At 34.8% G+C, this 22,137-nt stretch overlaps 1 protein-coding gene across 1 annotated transcript in view; it reads right to left on the reverse strand.

Annotated features, from left to right (window-relative positions):
• LOC101896471 (uncharacterized) overlaps positions 1-22,137 on the reverse strand; it is a 189,259-nt gene that overhangs the window by 98,914 nt on the left and 68,208 nt on the right. Inside the window, exons 3-4 of the mRNA XM_059127989.1 lie at positions 20,000-20,214; positions 17,981-18,116 (exon numbers count right to left, since the gene is read on the reverse strand). Coding sequence (XP_058983972.1) covers positions 17,981-18,116; positions 20,000-20,214 — 351 coding nt within the window. The remainder of the gene's footprint in view (positions 1-17,980; positions 18,117-19,999; positions 20,215-22,137) is intronic.

Genomic DNA, 22,137 nt, shown 5'->3' on the forward strand with positions numbered 1-22,137 from the left:
CGACAGACTTAAAATTGTTTGGTTGTTTTAGTCACACTACTAACACGAATTTGCTGTAAATTGAAAGCAAACGTTCCCATTATATAAGAAAAATTCCTGCATAGAACTATCAATGTAGGTCTAAGTTTTGGTATAGTCTCCATACCACTGTACCTGTAGATTTTTGATATTCTTTTCACAGGAAATGTTTAAATTTTGGAATTTGAGGTTCCTAATGGGTCTACAGAAAACTTACCGTGAATTATTGTGTTCTGCGGTATTCCACAGTTGCTCTGTCTGACGGTAGGCTTTGCTCAGTAGTTTTAAATGTTGGTTTAAAGAGTGTAGAAAATCTGAAATAGTGCCTTTACCCAAATAATATTTTTTTCAGTTCGAAATTTTGACTAGGATTGGGATTTAGCATTCCAAAGCCTAGTCAAACTTAGAACATTTTTTTAAGAATGAGTACTAACTATTTCCTGTCAAAATGTCAAATAAACGATTAAAAAAGCCGCAAAGTTCGAGCAAGAAACTTAAGAATTTGTAATACCAAGTTAAAAAAAAAAAAAAAACAGTAAAGAAAGTCTTAAAGTCGGGCGGGGCCGACTTTATGATACCCTACACCACTTTGCTAATTTAGTAGAGCTCCGCATAACAATTAAAAGTTTTTATGGGAGAATTCAATCATACATAATTTAAAGTTATGCCGACGTATTTGTATCTTTTAAATTCGGACTTGTGTTGCCCATTTGGTGCACAAATAATTTAAAATCGGATAAACATATATATGGGAGCTATATCCAAATCTGAACCGATCTCGATAAAATTTGGCAAAGATATTTTCGAGCTGTATTTCATTTATTTCCCTGAATATCGTTGTTACGGAGTGCATATTACGGCTGTGGGTAACACATATAACAAATCGGAAAAACAATATATATGGGAGCTATGCTACATATATCTGAACCGATCTTCACCAAATTTTACATACTAGCTTCTAGACTCAATTCGGCCGTATGTGCCAAATTCCATCCCATTTAGACAAATAATAGACGTTTGGTGCACCATATAGTGTAAATCGGACGAAGTTATATATGGGAGCTATATCCAAATCTGAACCGATCTCGATAAAATTTGGCAAAGATATTTTCGAGCTGTATTTCATATATTTCCTCAAATATTGTTGTTGCAGAGTGCATATTACGGCTGCGGAGCACAAAAATAACAAATCGGATGAACAATATATATAAGGGCTATAGCTATATCTGAACCGATTTCGATCAAATTTGGTATACTTATTTTCAGGCCTAATTTGGGTGTATATGCAAAATTCCATACAATTCGGGCTGATATTACACATTTGGTGCACAATAAAATGTAAATCGGACGAATATATATATGGGAGCTATATCTAACTTTTGACCGATTATCTCCAATAGGGTCCGTCCTTGGGTCAAGTAAATGATCTATGCAAATTTTCATCTGGATTGGGCAATAAATGCGACCTGTACTTTGTTTACAAAAATACATGGACAGACGGACGGACGGACAGACGGACGGACATGCATAAATCGACTCAGAATGTGATTCTATGCAGATCATCAAAAGGAACTATGGGTCTATCTCGTTATACTATATACCCTGACCACCTTGTGGTGTAGGGTATAAAAATTCTTAAAAAAATTATTTTATTTTAAGATGGATCTATGAGTTCGTTAGGAGGTGGCACCCATTACGAACTGTATATACCAAATGTAAAAAACTTCCATTAAAAATGTGACACAAATCATCAAAATAACGGCAGGTACTTTAACATAAGGGCTGTGTGAAAATGTAGATCTGTGTAGATCAAATGTTTACCTTAAATGGGAGTTATATATGAAACGTGGGTTTTTATAAGAAATTTGCTGTCATGGGAGCTGGAATCCATTATGAACTCCAGAAAATAAATGTTGATAGTACTTTCGTGAAAAATCAGGAATAAGTCATCAAAAAATTAACCTTTCGAATACCTATTCAGCATATCCCAATATTTTTGTCTATAAATAAAATATCATAAACTGATATTCTTCCCGAAGTACAACCATTAAAAAAGTCAGTCTGTAGACCCTACTATATAATCTACTGGCAGAACCCAATGAATACCCTTCAAGAGATAATCGGTCTTGAGCACATATTCTACAGAAAAGTGACCAAGAATATATTTTTCATGTATATAAGACAATAAACATGTGCTATATAGAAAGAAGCCTATAATTGGGTTTCCCTCAAACAGTTGTGAACGAACAGATAGAACATCATAAAGAAGTCTTCAATAAATAGAAACTAACAAACTAACAGATCTTCTATATATTGAAGATTCTCTAAAATTCGTTCAAGATTGGTTCGGTAATTTGCAGATAGAAGAATCTCGAATTATCTTCCAAAAAACAGAAGACCATAAACAGGTCTACTACGGATAGAGAACCAATAGCAGGTCTTCTACTACTGCCACATATAGATTTAAGATAGAATAAGAACTATCAACGGTTCTCTAATAGGTATTTCATTAACATACTTCCTACAAATAGGAGATCTTCCATAGGTAGGAGATTTAATTAATACCGTCTAAATTGGCACTGCGACCTTGAAATATTGCTAACGTATACTCATCTTACTGATATATCAGATCTAATGACCTGTAGCGCTTCACGCTAATAGTAGTGTTTCCGCAAAGTCTATGCTTGAGATGTCCGCAGTTACGATTTGTAACTACGAGAACATGGTATTTCGACGTAATTCGCCCACCAACAACCCAGCCACCCACCATCTACATCCATTTAAGTTTCCTCCCTATTTATCATGTTTTCTTCTTCTTTTTTAAGCATTCATCCATTGTCGCTTATTCATAGAAGTATTGAAATTGTATTGTATTTAGATGACAGAGCAAACACCTTTTGGCGTTTTACTCGTTTCCTTGCAGTGACACACACACACAGTGAGTAAGCAGTTCAACACTAAGTAAATGCATACACCCTCACTTTCGTGTTGGTAATGCTTATTTACCAGCAACTACAGTGATTATTCTTTCCAGAGGTTAGAAAGGTTTTTGTAGCCGAGTAAGAATTTCATTGGTAAATTCATACGGTTCACATTTTTACTGCATTTATGTTGAAATATTTTTAATTTTTTCTAGATTATATTGTTTTAGTTTTCCCACTTTTTGGAAGACATGGGTTCGATCTGTATTAAAGTTGCCGGCCATTTTGGGGTATTTTATAAACAAATGCAGATAAAATCAAGAGAAGAGAAATTTAAACGAAAAGTGAGAAAATACATATTACTCTAAAAATATTCCTAAATTAAAAATTCTTTCATATAAATAGAAATTAGACCGATGACTAAATACCCTATGGGTAAATTCCTGGTTAACTTGGCAAAAATGCTATAACGCGGAAGTACGACTAATGACAAAACAAAGACCTTTCATCCCCAAACAGAATTTCCCACCCCACAGATTTGGACTTGACCATTTGGTGTGACACTTGGAGTTGTGCCAATCTAGTTCGATGGAGATAAACCCCCAGATATAAGTATATACACTGGTGGCCAAAACTAAAGCAACTTAAATCGCAAAGACAATAAATGTCCTGTAACTTTTACAAAAATAAACAAATCGTAATTATTTTTCCAGTTTTATATGAGGGGTTTAATTCACTTTTAAGAAACTTAAAATAAAAATACAAAAATAATTTTGAACGAAAAATAATATGTGGAAAACTAAAATGACCCAATTTTTGCTTGGTCAAAACTAAAGCAACTTTTGATTTTTTATTTTAAAATAATTAAATTTTGGCTAGTAGTCGATAGCATAACCATTATTTTTGATAGCAGCTGCACACCTACGAGGCATTGAATCTATAACACGCTCAATTTGATCATTGGGTGTGCTTTCCCAGGCACCCCGAATTTTTTAGAAAATGTTGTGTTTACTTATTTCCGAATCTCGCTTGACCTTCCTATCTACGATACTCCAAAGGTTTTCTATGGAGTTTAGGTCAGGTGATTGTGCCGGCCATAACAAAACATCAATTTTTGACTCCCGCAACCAATATTTGACAAGTTTTGATAGAAGTTTGGGATCATTGTCATGCTGAAACACCCAAATCAGCCGAATATTTTACTCAGCGTAAGGGAACAACGTGATGTCCAACACATCGTTGTAAACAAACCGATCCACAACTTCCTTTATTTTATGGATAGACCCAAGTCCATAGTAAGAAAAACAGCGCCACGCCATTTTTGACCCTCCCTCATGCTTCACTGTACCTTTGCAACACTGCGGCTTGAGTCCTTCATTTTTTGGGCTTCTCACCGTAAAATTTTTCACGTCTGAGCCTTTAATATTGAACGTAGACTCATCCCAGAAATAATGTTTTTTCCATTGAGCTTGATTCCACTTAATATTATCGTTTCCGAAAGCCTTTTTGATTTTTTCAGATATAAATGGTTTTTTGATGTCTTACGGGTATGCAGACCAGCTGCCACTACTCGTCTACGTACTGATCTCCAGCTTATATCCAATGATTGCTCTGTCACCAATCCAGTTGAACTCTTAAATAGTTGTTTTTTATTTCTCTCACAATTTGTGGATTAGTACGGGCTGAAGTTTTTCACGGCCTTCATCGGTTATAGACTGTTACTACTGATCCAGTTTCAAAAAACCGACTTAGTATACAGAAATAATTATGAAATCACAGAAATATTTATGAAATATTTCTCGGAAATTATTTTCTGTGATATGTTGTTTTGATAGTCACTGATAATTTGCTGTTTAATTCAGTTACTGTATTCGCTTCTAGTCATTTTAAAAAATTTTTTGGGCAAAAAAAAACGAAAAGAAAAACACATACTATTGTAAAAAACTTTTCAAAAAGGATTTATGACAAGCGAAATTGTCGAAGGTAGCAAAAAGCGATAAATATCACAGTAAAAACAACTGAAATTGCAGCGGTTATATGAATGTACAACAGAGTTGCTTTTGTTTTGTCCAAGCCAAAATCGGGTTAATTGACTTTACCAAACATTATTTTTTATATAAAAATTAATTTTGGTTTTATGTTTTAGGTTTTGGAAAAGTGAATAAAGTACCTAATTTAAAACAAGAAAAACTTTCTCATTTTCTTAATTTTTGAAAAAGTTACAGGGCATTCATTCTCCTTGTAATTTCAGTTGCTTTAGTTTTGGCCACCAGTGTATGTGCTTAATTTGCCTCAAATTTGGATTTAAAAATGTCTTTCAGTTTTAAAAACCACCAACCGAACGAATTGAGATACCCGCCTAAAATGCTACGTATACAGGGTTTGATGAAAAAACTGCAACCAACTTTAGACTGCTGTCATTTCCAAGCCACTCGTCCGACAGCTATGTACATAGTTCCGTGGACTCCGGTCGTTTGTATGAAAACTCTGCGTATGAGTGATATGAAATATATGAAACAACTCATACATCGAGCAACAGGTGTACTGAACTATGAATTAGATTGACACGACTCTAATGACAGTGCCATATAACAAATTACAATTTTATACGAATTAATTCACTGTACCCTTTTATACGCAACTAAGCACATTTTCTTGTTTCTGTTTACTTTTCCCTTTGGTTGACTACTTTACTTTTTTTCTGCCTCTCCTTGGCTTAAATATAATTTTAGCTTTAAGCTTACTTCCTGCTGCCAGTCATGTTGGTATTTAGGATAATTGTTAGTGTTTTTATTTTGTTTTATTTTTTTGTTCTCATTTTGTTGTGAGACCTCTTTTTAGTGTGTATTTTTGTGCTCTCCTTAAATACACTAATGATGCAAATTGTTGTTTGGAGTGGTGCTACTTGATTCACGTTGATTACGATCGATGCGTGAGAGAGCACAGTATTATTCGTAGCATGTTGTTGTTTTTCATTGCAATTTTACTTTAGCAAGTTAGAGATGACATAGAATGTTTGGATGTCAACAGAGATTAATTATTTCAGAGAATTGTTTATTAACACAGGAAATAATTGCACGAAATGAGTAAAGTTCATAAGAATGTATAATTTGTTGTCGTTTCAAGGTGTTGTCATTCATGTTATTTAATCAAGTTGTTCAAAAAAATATAAAAATGTTTATTGCAATTAAAATATTATTAGGGCAGTTGTTAAACTGGGGCCTTAAAGGTAAAAAATTAGCGTTCGATGTTTAAAATGGAAGTGATTATTTAAGAAGAAGGTGAATTAAAGTTTATATTTTGTCTAATATATTACTAAAGTGTAGAGAATATAGAATATATAGAGAACTAGCTGGCCCGGTCCGCGTTACCGGCCCATAGTTCTTGTCTATTATGCATATTTGTCAAAGCATATTTATTCACAGATATGACTGATATAAGTGTTCGCGGACTGGTCGATTAAAAGAGTTTTAAAATACCTGTACCCATATTTAAGCCGTGGGCTTCAATATTTAAACCGTGGGCTTCAAAGGTGTGGAGGTGCTATACAAATCTATTAAAAAGTATATATCAATCTTATCCCCATGAAAGGGATCAAATTAAAAATTTTCCAGTCAAATGAGCAGTAATTTGGAATTTGCTGTATTTTGTACACCTCATAATTGAGGGCTGAGTGATTTAAGAATAGCCAAAGTTAATTATTTTTTTAAGCCATTAGCACCTCAGATTGTCCATTAGAGTTCTTAGAAGTCCCCCTAACCATGTCGGTCTATTTGTCCGCCAAAAGGTTGACTTGAGGGGGTACTATTATATGGAATAACTTCTAAAATTTGTAGATATGTTCAAATTTTTGTGTAACATTTTCACCCCCCAAATACACATTTTAGCCAAATCCTTTGAAATATGGTAAGATCAGGAGGTACTTTTATATGGGCACTACTTCGAGACATCGACCTACATTGAAAACATTCTTCTACCCCTTATAATACAATATGACAAATAGAGAGCAAATCAAAAATATATCAGAACAACATAGCATGTCAAACTGAAAAAAAATTTGACGTGACTTAAATGAGTAAAAATAGTTTTATCCACTATATTTTTCATCATAGTATAATTCAATGACGATTCAACAAATATTCGGTCCCGTGCTATTTTCATATATTTGTAATTTGTTCATGTTTCCACAATTTATTTCATATAAATGTATATCCCAAATCTACATTTCCAACCAATATTCTCTTGGGAGTTACAAATTCAATAGAATACAAAATTTTCTTTTCTGACAACACATTAGATGTGAAAGTGGACTTGGGGATACTCCAATGTGGGGACTTTACTTAAATAAATTCATATGTGGCAATTATCTGTATGATGGTTCCCTAACCCCTTAGAGACAAATATGCCAAATAAGGGCCAAACGATGAAAAAAGTGGCCAAGACCCCAAAAATAGCATAAATCATATGATGGTTATATAAATATGAAATCGGGATTGTAGCTTATCGTGAGTTATGATCGATATCATGACTTGCAAAAGTGATTTAAGGTATCTTGAATGTTTGTGAAGAATTTCTGGAAGGTTAGAAATCCTTTTCTTACTAAGACTCTCATTCGCTTTACTATTTTCCACCCTTTATATTTGGTATTTCATTTATTGTACTCCCAAAGAATTTTGCATTTTCAGCTCTCATTGGACGGATTATTGTTACATGAAAGAAGTAGGTCCACGCCTTGAAATGAGCTCCATTAGGCTTTTTCTGACATTTTTGGTTGTTTTAATGTGATCGCATCTTCCATCTGAACCACGATGTAGGCCCTGGAGTTGAAAGGTAGATGTCCGTTAACGTCGTATTTCGCACTTATTTCATTTTTTGGTGAAAAATTGTATATAGTGCAAAATTATTTTTTATTTTGTTCACAAAAAATCCACTGAATTCAATATGATAATACAAATTGAAAAAAATGACAAAAGAAGAATAACAAATTTAAAAAATCTTCAACTTGTTCGTTGATTTATTACAACAAATGTTTAAAGACCCTTACTATTATTTTAAAATTCGATTCCACTGAAAATTTTTTCGATTTTTTCCCGATTTGAGAATTTTTGCAATGAAATCTCTTTTTTGTGATTTTTTAGCGATTTTGAAAAAGTAATTATCTTTTAATTAATAATTATCTTTCTTTTGGTGTGACCGCGTTAAATTATTTCGATGTCATCTATTCCGTTTCGCCACCACATAATTCGGTACTACACTTCCATGTAACCCGCTATCAATTTCAGTTCTCAAGAAATCAAGTCAATTAAATAAATTGGTATTAATATATATAAATATATAAAAACACTACCAATGTACATTAGAAAAAAGTAAGTCAAAATGGAAAATAAAACATTACTATTGTACATTTGAAAAGTCGAAATGAAAATGGATATTATCCTTTTCGGAGAGGAGACAACTCCGAATTTGTGTGAATCGTTAAAATCAGTCCAGCGGTTCTTAAGTTATAAGCGTAGTAACTAACACAACTTACATTTATATATAGACTAGCTGACCCGGTCCGCGTTGCCGGCCCCTATTTTAGTCTTTAATGCATATTTTTTTAAAGCATTATAAAACACAGATCTGAATTATGCAAGCGGCATAATTTTTATTATAAGAAAAGTAACTCCATAGTAATTTCTTAATAGAAATAAACATTCATGGCAAAAATTATAATAGATAATAACCTACCGTCAGTTTTAGATATTTTGAATAGCCTGATCCTATTTTCCAGCCATAGGCTATAACGGAGTGTTAAAAACCTATATGATATATTACTTCTATAATAGCCCCATGTGAAAACGAAGCTCATTTTTTTTTGTATTGTAAAGGGCTTAACAATATTTTCCATTTAAATTAACTGTAATTTGGAATTTGTATATCCAATGTTAAGAATACCGTGCTGCGTGGTATTTAGTGTTGTCCACCTCATAATTGAGGGTGGAATGATTTCAAAATAGTCAAAGATAATTGCTCTTTTCTAACAAAACATTGGTTGGGAAAGTGGATTTGGGAGTACACTATGGTGGGAACTATACTCAAATATATGCCTATATGGACACTTATCTACCCCAGAGTAGCCTAAATACAATTTTTTAGCCAAATGAATTGATGAATGTGGTCAAGACTAAGATGGACTCTACTCCGAAAATTGAAAATATTATGAGAAGAGGTTTTTTACACTCTTAGAAACACAGATGCCAAATAAAGGCCTAAAAAATGAAAAAAATGTCGAACACCCGAACATAGCTTAAACCATATGATGGTTATACCAAAACGTGATCATTTTTTGCGAGGATGGTTTCTTCTCAAATTACCGACTTTTGCCAAAATGAGTTTGAGTAAAATATGGATAAAATGTAAACTATACTTCAAATAGGGTTGAACCCTTATCCGGGGGTCATATATCATGACCTGCAAAAGCGATTTAAGATATCTTGAAAGTTTAGGAAGAATTTATTTCTTTTTTCCTTTTTATCCTAAATGTTCAATTCGCTCTACCATTTGCAACCTTTATATTCGGTATTTCACTGATAGCAGTTCCAATGAATAGCATTTTGAGTTCTCATTGGGCGGATTATTGTCGTATTAAAGAATTGTCAAGCCGTTCATTAGTTATAAGCGTTGTACCTTGCGTAAATTTCTTTTCCCGATTTGAGAATTTTTGCAATGAGATCTCTTTTTTCATGATTTTTTAGCGATTTTGACTTAACTGGTGTGACCGCGTTAAATTATTTCGATAACATCTATTCCGTTTCGCCACCACATAATTTGGTAGTACACTTCAATGTAACCCGGCTTCTATTTCAGTTCTCAAGAAATTGAGTCAATTAAATAAATTGGTATTAATATTCGAATCCAAAAGAAAAAAATATAAAAAAAAACACTACAAATGTACATTCGAAAAAAGTAAGTCAAAATAGAAAAAAAAAATATTCAAAATAAAACATGACGATTGTACATTTCAAAAGTCAAAATGAAAATGTTAATACATCACATTTTTACGCAATTTTTTTGAATATTATCCTTTTCGGAAAAGAGAAAATTCCGAATTTGTATGAATCGTTACAATCAGATCAGCGGTTCTTGAGTTATAAGCGTAGTAACTAACACAACTTACATTTATATATATAAGATATATTAACATTGTCATTCTCTTGGTATTTCCTCGATATACTCACTATAAACCCCCAGATATAAGTATATATATGCTTAATTTGCTTCAAATTTGGATTTAAACATGTCTCTCAGTTTTAAAAACCACCAACCGAACGAATTGAGATAGCCGCCTAAAATGGTACATATACAAGGTTAGATGAAAAAACTGGAACCAACTTCAGACTGCTGTCATTTCAAGGCAAACGTCCGACAGCTATTAAAATTATTCCAGTGACAGCTCATTATATTGTTTACAAGCGTACAAAAGCATGTTTTTGAGAATTCTCCAGAAAAAAACCAGTAAGGAAAGCTCAAAAGTCGGGCGGGGCCGACTATATGATACCCTACACCACTATGCATATTTAGTAGAGCTCTCGTAAAAAGGTTTATACAGAGCATTTCAGAGCTCTATGAGATATTTGGTACAAAATCAAAATCTATCTAATTCTATCGTGCATTTTACGAACTATAGCTATATCTGAACCGATTTTCACCAAGTTTGATGTATTTGATTCTAGGCTGAATTCGGTCAGATTTGCCAAAACCCAGGACATTTGGGCTGATATTGAACATTTGGTGCGCAATCAACACGAAATTGGATGAAGATATATATAGGAGGTATATCCAAATCTGAACCGATATTTGTAAAACTGAAAAAGAAGATATTTCTTGGCTGCATCTGATACCAAATATTATTCTTTTATCGTACATTTTTCGAATTTGAGGGACTTAAAGTACAAATCAAGTCAATTAAATAAATTGGTATTAATATATATAAATATATAAAAACACTACCAATGTACATTAGAAAAAAGTAAGTCAAAATGGAAAATAAAACATTACTATTGTACATTTGAAAAGTCGAAATGAAAATGGATATTATCCTTTTCGGAGAGGAGACAACTCCGAATTTGTGTGAATCGTTAAAATCAGTCCAGCGGTTCTTAAGTTATAAGCGTAGTAACTAACACAACTTACATTTATATATAGACTAGCTGACCCGGTCCGCGTTGCCGGCCCCTATTTTAGTCTTTAATGCATATTTTTTTAAAGCATTATAAAACACAGATCTGAATTATGCAAGCGGCATAATTTTTATTATAAGAAAAGTAACTCCATAGTAATTTCTTAATAGAAATAAACATTCATGGCAAAAATTATAATAGATAATAACCTACCGTCAGTTTTAGATATTTTGAATAGCCTGATCCTATTTTCCAGCCATAGGCTATAACGGAGTGTTAAAAACCTATATGATATATTACTTCTATAATAGCCCCATGTGAAAACGAAGCTCATTTTTTTTTTGTATTGTAAAGGGCTTAACAATATATTCCATTTAAATTAACTGTAATTTGGAATTTGTATATCCAATGTTAAGAATACCGTGCTGCGTGGTATTTAGTGTTGTCCACCTCATAATTGAGGGTGGAATGATTTCAAAATAGTCAAAGATAATTGCTCTTTTCTAACAAAACATTGGTTGGGAAAGTGGATTTGGGAGTACACTATGGTGGGAACTATACTCAAATATATGCCTATATGGACACTTATCTACCCCAGAGTAGCCTAAATACAATTTTTTAGCCAAATGAATTGATGAATGTGGTCAAGACTAAGATGGACTCTACTCCGAAAATTGAAAATATTATGAGAAGAGGTTTTTTACACTCTTAGAAACACAGATGCCAAATAAAGGCCTAAAAAATGAAAAAAATGTCGAACACCCGAACATAGCTTAAACCATATGATGGTTATACCAAAACGTGATCATTTTTTGCGAGGATGGTTTCTTCTCAAATTACCGACTTTTGCCAAAATGAGTTTGAGTAAAATATGGTTAAAATGTAAACTATACTTCAAATAGGGTTGAACCCTTATCCGGGGGTCATATATCATGACCTGCAAAAGCGATTTAAGATATCTTGAAAGTTTAGGAAGAATTTATTTCTTTTTTCCTTTTTTTCCTAAATGTTCAATTCGCTCTACCATTTGCAACCTTTATATTCGGTATTTCACTGATAGCAGTTCCAATGAATAGCATTTTGAGTTCTCATTGGGCGGATTATTGTCGTATTAAAGAATTGTCAAGCCGTTCATTAGTTATAAGCGTTGTACCTTGCGTAAATTTCTTTTCCCGATTTGAGAATTTTTGCAATGAGATCTCTTTTTTCATGATTTTTTAGCGATTTTGACTTAACTGGTGTGACCGCGTTAAATTATTTCGATAACATCTATTCCGTTTCGCCACCACATAATTTGGTAGTACACTTCAATGTAACCCGGCTTCTATTTCAGTTCTCAAGAAATTGAGTCAATTAAATAAATTGGTATTAATATTCGAATCCAAAAGAAAAAGAAAAAAATATAAAAAAAACACTACAAATGTACATTCGAAAAAAGTAAGTCAAAATAGAAAAAAAAAATATTCAAAATAAAACATGACGATTGTACATTTCAAAAGTCAAAATGAAAATGTTAATACATCACATTTTTACGCGATTTTTTTGAATATTATCCTTTTCGGAAAAGAGAAAATTCCGAATTTGTATGAATCGTTACAATCAGATCAGCGGTTCTTGAGTTATAAGCGTAGTAACTAACACAACTTACATTTATATATATAGATATATTAACATTGTCATTCTCTTGGTATTTCCTCGATATACTCACTATAAACCCCCAGATATAAGTATATATATGCTTAATTTGCTTCAAATTTGGATTTAAACATGTCTCTCAGTTTTAAAAACCACCAACCGAACGAATTGAGATAGCCGCCTAAAATGGTACATATACAAGGTTAGATGAAAAAACTGGAACCAACTTCAGACTGCTGTCATTTCAAGGCAAACGTCCGACAGCTATTAAAATTATTCCAGTGACAGCTCATTATATTGTTTACAAGCGTACAAAAGCATGTTTTTGAGAATTCTCCAGAAAAAAAACCAGTAAGGAAAGCTCAAAAGTCGGGCGGGGCCGACTATATGATACCCTACACCACTATGCATATTTAGTAGAGCTCTCGTAAAAAGGTTTATACAGAGCATTTCAGAGCTCTATGAGATATTTGGTACAAAATCAAAATCTATCTAATTCTATCGTGCATTTTACGAACTATAGCTATATCTGAACCGATTTTCACCAAGTTTGATGTATTTGATTCTAGGCTGAATTCGGTCAGATTTGCCAAAACCCAGGACATTTGGGCTGATATTGGACATTTGGTGCGCAATCAACACGAAATTGGATGAAGATATATATAGGAGGTATATCCAAATCTGAACCGATATTTGTAAAACTGAAAAAGAAGATATTTCTTGGCTGCATCTGATACCAAATATTATTCTTTTATCGTACATTTTTCGAATTTGAGGGACTTAAAGTACAAATCGGATGAAAGGTATATATAGGAGCTATAGCTGTATCCGACCGATTTTCACTAAATTTGATGTACCAATATTAGCCATTTGCTGCACATTTAATCCGAAATCGGATGAAGATATATTTGGGAGCTATAGCTATATCTGAAACGACTTTCACTAAAATTGGTGTCCGTGCTTCTAGGCTGAATTTGGCCAGATATGCCAAAATTCATGCCATTTCGGTTGATATTGGCCATTTGTTGCACAATTAACTCAAAATCGAATGAAGATACATATGGTGCTATATCCAAATCTGAACAGATTTTGAGAAAATTAAAAGCGACTACTTTTGGGCTTTATCTGATATCTGGTACCAAATATCATTCCTGTGAAGAGTATATTACGAATGTAAGGGACTTAAAGAGCAAATCGGATGAAACATATATGGAGCTAGAGTTATATCTGAACCGATTTTTACTAAAATGTGTGTACTTGCCTATAGGCTGGTTTCGGTCGAATTTGCCAAAATTCATGCTATTTGGGCTGATATTGGCCATTTGATGCACAATTAACACGAAATCGGATGAAGATATATATGGGAGGCATATCCAAATCGGAACAGATTTTAATAAAATTAAAATCAATTATTTTTGGGCTTTATCTGATAACTGGTACCAAATATCATTTCTGTGAAGTGCATATTACGAATGTGAAGGATTTAAAGACGAAATCGGATGAAACATATATATGGTTGCTATATATATCTGCTATATATATATCTGAACCGATTTTCACTAAATTTGATATACTTGCTTCTAGGCTGAATTTGGTCCGATGTACTAAAATTCAGTCCATTTGGACTTATATCGGCCATTTGGTGCACAATTAACCCGAAATCGGATGAAGATGTATATGGGAGCTATATCCAAATCTGAACCGATTTCGATAAAATTACAAACAGCTATTTCTGAGCTGTACCTTATATCTGGTACCAAATATCACGGTTGTGGAGTGAACATTACGAATGTAAGGGACTAAAACACTAAATCGGATGAAACATATATATGCTTGCTATATCTATATCTGAACCGATTTTCACTAAATTTGATATACTTGCTTCTAGGCTGAATTCGGTCCGATGTACTAAAATTCAGTCCATTTGGGCTTATATCGGCCATTTGGAGCACAATTAACCCGAAATCGGATGAAGATATATATGGGAGCTATATCCAAATCTGAACCGATTTTCTCCAAATTTGTTGTATTTACTTTAAGGCTAATCTCGGTCACATGTGCCAAAATTCGGGCCATTTGGGCTGATATTGGCCATTTGGTGGTCAATTAACCCGAAATCGGATGAAGATATATATGGGAGCTATATCCAAATCTGAACCGATTTCGATAAAATTTAAAACAGCTATTTCTGTGCTCCATCTAATACCTGGTACCAAATATCACGGTTGTGGAGTGCATAGTAGGAATGTGAGGGACTTAAAGATCAAATCGGATGAAAGATATATATGGGAGCTATAGCTATATCTGAACCGATTTTCTCAAAATTTGATATACTTGCTTCTAGGCCGAACTCGGTTGGGTGTGCCAAAATTCAGGTAATTTGGACTGATAGTGGACATTTGGTGCTCATTTAACCCGAAATCGGATGAAGATATATATGGGAGCTATATCTAAATTTGATCCGATTCTCACCAATTATAGGGTTCGTCCTTGGGCCAAAAAAATATTGTTTGGAAAATATCATCTCAATCGGATAATAAATGCGACCTGCATTTTGTTCACAAGAATACATGGACAGACGGACGGACGGACGGACGGACAGACGGACGGACATGCATAAATCGACTCAGAAAGTGATTCAATGAAGGTTCTCAAAAGTAACTATGGGTCTATCTCGTTTCCTTCTCCATGTTACAAACAAATGCACAAAGACATAATACCCTTACCACTATGTGGTGTAGGGTATAAAAATTATTCCTGATGGAATTCAAGCCTGATAGTGTGATTTCTTAATATTTGACTGGAAAACCACATAGCCACAAGTGGCTATCGTGGGAGCACTCCAGCATTTAAATGTGAATAAATCTTTTGTGTCTCGTGCTATCGCTCGTAACCGTGGTGCTGACAGCGTAGGCCGACATCAAGGAAGTGGACGGAAGAAAACCCGCGTGGCAGTGGCCGAAAATGGCTCGTGAGCTGAATATATCGCAATATTCTATTCGCAAATATTGAAAAATGAGCTCGGGGTAAACCCATTAAAATTCCAAAAAGTGCAAGAAAATACTACGCTTCAGGAAGAAAATAGACTCAAAAGAGATAAAGAGTTGCTTCACTTGGCCGAAAGTGGTGTACCGCCGAATTTGGTTTTCTCCGATGAGAAAACATTCCTTGTCCAGAAATTTTTTAACAAACAAAATGATCGTGTTTACTTGCCAAGAGGTCAGCTAAAAATGTGCACCTTCGATTGGTTCCCAGAATTAAAGCGCCGGCCATGGTGATGGTGTGGACCACCATAACAAGCGATGGTCGCTCTCCGCTCGTATTATTCGATCGTGGCATCAGAATAAATGCCGAATATTATCGCGAAAATATTTTGGAGGGTGTATTGAAGCCATGGGCACGCAAACATTTTGGCCGCAGACCTTGGACATTCCAACAGGTCTCAGAACCATCGCACTCAACACGCGCAACCCAAGAATGGTCACAATATGAGGTACCTAGCTTAATTTTCAACGCGCAATGGCCACCAAAATCTCCGGATACCAATCCGTTGGACTATTGTGTCTGGAGTATTTTGGAAAGCAATGTTGGCACTAAGAGTTTCGCCGGGAATGGGCCAAAATACCACAGAGCAATATTTTGATATATCTTCAAAATAACATCAGTTGCTGTCCAACTATGTCGAATCAGTATTACAGTGCAAAAATTTAACTATTTATACCCTACAACACTATGTGGTGTCATAAGTTTGATTGGTACAAACACCTCGAAATATTGGTCCTGCACATAGGAATGTATATGTGGCTTCTCCTATCTACAATTCAGACCTTGTACCTAAGTTAATAAGAAATTTCGTGCGAAAGGTGCTATAATTGCGACCTGACGCGTGATTACAAATTAACATACGGACACCATCCCCAGCCCAGGACCAATATTTTGAGGTGTTACAAACTTTTTGGCTCAATTGAACTTATAGAATATAAAAAGTAAATTTATATTTTCTTGTTGTGTAGTTGGCTAGACCGTATAATTAAAATACTTCCTTGCCACCCCTTAAATAACAATTTTCCAAAGAACGGCTCTATATTTTAATTAGCTTTTAAAAAATAGTGGCATATTCATTATTGAAAGTTTCCTGTTAGCGTTTATTAGATCTTGCACTACTTTACTTTTTCTTACAATATTAGTTCGAAAACTCAAGTTTCCGGGTTTTTATCGTGATAACCTAGGTGTTGTATGGAAATCAAATACATTTTGTTAATAAATTTAATTATCCATGTCCTTTTTTTTTTTTTTTGTTTATTTCATTAACTTTCATCAATTGAGTACCTCGATAGCCTCTCTCTTGTTAGTGAGTAATTTAATTTACCAATTTTAAAGCAATCAAAGTTGACAAGCAACAAAGGACTCAAGCCAACACCTAACAGTCATGGAGTAAAAGTTTGTAAAATCACCGTACCCAATTCGAGGAAACTTCACTTTTGCTAAATTCCCCAGTGAAAGCAACAATCTGAAAACTATTTAAATTCAATTTTCGTGTATATTTGTTGCATCCAAATACAAAACAATTAAAGAGAATAGTAGGTGGGTAGGCAATCAGCAAAAGGTAGCTAGCCATGGAAGCAGCTGTACCAGCCAAAAACTGTGAAATCTTTTAAATGTGTCACAAAAATTGCTTTTTATTTTTTGTTTTCTCCTTTTGTTTTTTTTTCGTCCGTTTGTACAAAGTATTTCAATTAAAAGTTTTATTTTCTGCCTAAAATGCTGCCAACGAAGAGCACAACTACCCAGCACATTCTTAAAGGCGATCCCTACCAATGGCAAGGGTAATAGTGAACAGAACAACCATTTGCACCATCTCCAACACCAACACCTCCACTGTCTCCAGCCGTTTAGCAATTACATTCATGGGGTCGTAGGCCAGATTCTAGTGTTTAATAATTGGTTTGAGTTGGTTGAATACGCCATTTCGCCCTTTAAGAACCGGAAAATAACTCCCTTCCTTTGAGTGTGTCCTACATATCACGTGTCTGTGTTCGCCCACACAGTTTACAAACGAATAGTTTTAAAGCTACACAAGGGCGCATGGACGGACAACAATAAAACCTACGTTGGTGAGAAAAAAAAAAAAAAAAAAAAAAAAAAAAAATACGCAGGAGAAACTTTTCCATTGTATGGCACTGGGAAAAGTTGGCTAGCTAGCAAACTGGATGGCTGGCAGCCTGGCTGGTTGACAAGACTTACCGACAACTTGCATCTGAGCATATGCTGTGGCGGTTGAAAATAATGGAGCATCGGCTGTAACTTCACAGGAAAAATTTCCAGATAAACCAAAGTTCACGTTGCGTATAACAACTTGAGTGGCATTCGAAACACTCTCCTGTGGAAGAAAGTAAAAGAGAAAGAGAAAAAGGAAAATGAATTGGAATGAAAAATTGTCCTGAAACAGGTTTTTGCTTTATTTTAATGTGAATATAAATACAAAAATATGTATGTTCATGGACTTTAAATTAAACGAAAAAAATAAAAAAAAGAATTCTTACACTAGAGAAAAATTGTTATATTTAGTTCTATATCTGACAGAAACATACTCCTACAAATTATGTATGATGTATTCGATTCAGTACGGGCATAAATAGGCAAAAACATAGCAAGATCGTAGTATTTTAGATGGATTCTGAAATCGATTTTAGAAATTATACATGACATATCAAATTCTAATGCGTTAGACACACATAAAGTTTCGAAACTATATTCGGCTTCCTATCTGCTAATTGAATAATGCTGGTATTCCTTGGGCCCTAAAGTGAAATTAAAAAACTGTAACCAACTTCAGACTGCGTCATCTCTAAGCCACTCGTCTGACAGCTGTTAAAATTGTTCCAGTGACAGCTCATTATATTGTTTACAAGCGAACATGAGCATTTTGGTGAGAATTTTCCAGAAAAAAAGTTATTCAAGCGTGATAGTGATATTTGGCTAGAAAACCACAAGTGGCTATCGTTAGAGCCCTCCAGCATTTAAATGTGAATAAATCTTTTGTGTCTCGTACCATCGCTCGTTGTCGTGATACTGGTAGCGTAGCCCGACGTTAAAGAAAGGAAGAAAACAGCAATGTTTCGAAAGTAAAGAAGCGACTTGATCGAAACACGCGTCGCAGTGGCCGAGAAATGGCTCGTAAGCTGAACATATCGCAATATTGCATTCGACAAATATTTAAAAATGAGCTCGGGGTAAAGCCATTGAAATTCCAAAAAGTGCAAGAATTTACACCGCAACAGAAAGAAAATGGACTCAAAAGAGCTAAAGAGTTGCTTCGTTTGGCCGAAAGTGGTGAACTGCCGAATTTGGTTTTCTCCGATGAGAAAACATTCAACAAAATGATCGTTTTTGCTGGCGAAAGAGGTCAGCTGAAAATTTGCGTCTTCGGTTGGCCACCAGAACTCAAGCGCAGGCCATGGTGATGGTGTGGGCCGCCAAAACAGCCGATGGTCGCTCTTCGCTCGCATTAATCAACCGTGATATCAGAATAAATGCCGAATATTATCGCGAAAATATTCTGGAGGGTGTATTAAAGCCTTTGGCCAGAGATCTTGGACATTCCAATAGGACTCAGCACCATCGCACTCAGTACGCGCTACCCAAGAATGGTTATAAAATGAGATTCTTTGCTCCAGCGCACAATGTCCACCAAAATCTCCGGATACCAATCCGTTGGACTATTGTGGCTGGAGCATTTTTGAAAGCAAGGTTGGTACTAAAAAATACCAAAGTGTCGATCACCTCAAGCAAGCGCTTTGCCGAGAATGGGTAACGTGTAACGGTTTCATTGGGCGTTTGAAGGCCATAACTCGTGCCAAAGGTGACCAATTCGAACAAATCTAAACTTATTCCAAAAATTAATGCTAATTCCCACATTTTTTTTTTCTTTTATTCAATAACCTTAAAAAAATTATGGCGTTTGACTTTGTTGCAGTTTCTCTATCTCACACTGTATGTTGTGCTAAATTTAAAATCTATTTCAGAAACTATATTAGTAGTAGTACAAAATTGATTTTTAAAGTGTCAAAAATATTACAATATTTATAACATCCTCTTTCATTATTTTTGTCACATGAAAATGCCCATATTTATGTGTTATTCTTAATGAAATACTTTTAATACTACATACATACGAATATTGAATATGGCTTGTCACGAATAAAAATTAAATTAAACATTGCTCTGCCTGTTATGGATTTTCTTCGTTTATGTTTTACTTACATCGACTTTTATTCCGGGATAATGAAAAACCTTTGTATTGGGATATTCGCCGGGCGTATAACGAAAGAATTCCAATTGGCCACGATAAAATTTCACAGAGTACAGCGGTGCACCCTCCAGAGAATAGAGGCAACGTAATGTGACCGATTGACTGCGTCGTACGGCAGGTGGTTCAATGAATAAATTTACATCACGCAATGCTGCCTGAGTTGTGTCTACAAAGGAAGAGAAAAATATATTTGAAATGGGAATTGTAGTATAATATTTTTTTTGTTAAATGTTTTATATAACGACTTTGAATTAAGTTTTTTTTTAAACAATTGTAATATCTACAACGAAAGAATTAAAATTATTATTAAAATTATTATTAAACCTTGGTTCTAAAGGTATTAAAAATGGCATCTAATTGTAAAGCTAGTATTTTTTATAACCTGCAGGTCAAGTTCGAAGATGGGCTATATCTCTCCACGATATCGTATAGTCCCCATATAACGGTACCACCCGATATTCGGTAATTTAACGATTGTAGCCACATTTTTCAATGGAATTGTTTGAAATTCTAAGTTAATTTCGGATACTTTACCACCTGAAAGAGAATGGTCTAGTTTCACGATATCATATAGTCCCATATAACGGTACCTTCCGATTTTCGGGTATTTTGATGATTTCAGCTAGATTTTTCAATAGAATTATCTGATACGAGAAGTTCTTAATCTGTACCTATGACTCTGACAAAAATTGTGTAATAGGCCTACGATTGCGCATAAGCCCCATATAAAATTACCTCCAGATATTCGGTATTTTCAGGTCCACGTACTACCTCTCTTTCTCCTCGATATTTAACATTATGATAAATTTAGTCAGATATTTCAATGGGTTTGTTCCTAATAAAAGCCAGACGAGTTGAGTCAATTGGTATTTCGATGGGTATCTTGACACATTTCACGGCAGTCTTAATGAACAATAATCATCTTGCAATAATGGATCCATTTGGATTATATATTTCAAATTTGCCATCTTAAATGGACATCTTAGAATTCTTTTCTGTTTTTGGCCCATTTCAAACGGACGGGCATATATAGCTAGATCGACTCAGCTCGGCGAGATACAGGGTGAGATAAAAAACTGTAAAATAATTTTTACTTTTTTTAATTTTTATTGAATGAAAGCAAAAAAACGTCGGAAATAGAATCAAATTTCAGAAAAAGTTTAGATATGTTCGAATTGGTCACCTTTGGCACTATTTATGGCCTTCAAACGGCCAATGAAACCGTCACACGCTGCCCGAATGTTGCTCTACGGTATTTTGGCCCATTCCCGGCGAAGCGCTTGCTTGAGGTGATCGACACTATGGTATTTTTTTAGTGCCAACCTTGCTTTCCAAAATACTCCAGACACAATAGTCCAACGGGATGGTATCCGGAGATTTTGGGGCCCATTGTGCGCTGGATATGAAGCGAGGAACGTGATTTTGTAATCATTCTTGGGTGGTGCGTGCTAGGTGCGATGGTGCTGAGTCCTGTTGGAATGTCCACGTTCTGCGGCCAAAGGCTTTAATACACCCTCCACAATATTTTCGCGATAATATTCGGCATTTGTTCTGATGCCACGGTCGATTAATGCGAGCGAAGAGCGGCCATCGGCTGTTATGGCGGCCCACACCATCACCATGGCCGGCGCTTGAGTTCTGGTGGCCGACCGAAGATGCACATTTTCAGCTGAGCAAAAACGATCATTTTGTTTATTTACAAACTGCTGGACAACGAATGTTTTCTCATCGGAGAAAACCAAATTCGGCATTTCACCACTTTCGGCCAAGCGAAGCAACTCTTTAGCTCTTTTGAGTGTATTTTCTTTCTCTGGCGGTGCAAGTTTTTACATTTTTTGGCTTTACCCAGAGATATTTTTCATTTCTGCTGATGTTGCTGTTTTCTTCCGTCCACTTCCTTGACGTCAGGCTACCAGTATCACGGTTACGAGCGATGATACGAGACGCAAACGATTTATTCACATTTAAATGCTGAAGTGCTTTAACGATAGCCACTTATGGTTTTCCAGTCAAATATAAGGAAATCACACTATTACGCTTTAATTCCATCACAAATAACTTTTTTTCGGGACAATTCTCACCAAAATGG

The sequence above is a fragment of the Musca domestica genome, unplaced genomic scaffold (assembly GCF_030504385.1).
Source record: "Musca domestica strain aabys unplaced genomic scaffold, Musca_domestica.polishedcontigs.V.1.1 49, whole genome shotgun sequence".
Taxonomy (NCBI): Eukaryota; Metazoa; Arthropoda; class Insecta; order Diptera; family Muscidae; genus Musca; species Musca domestica.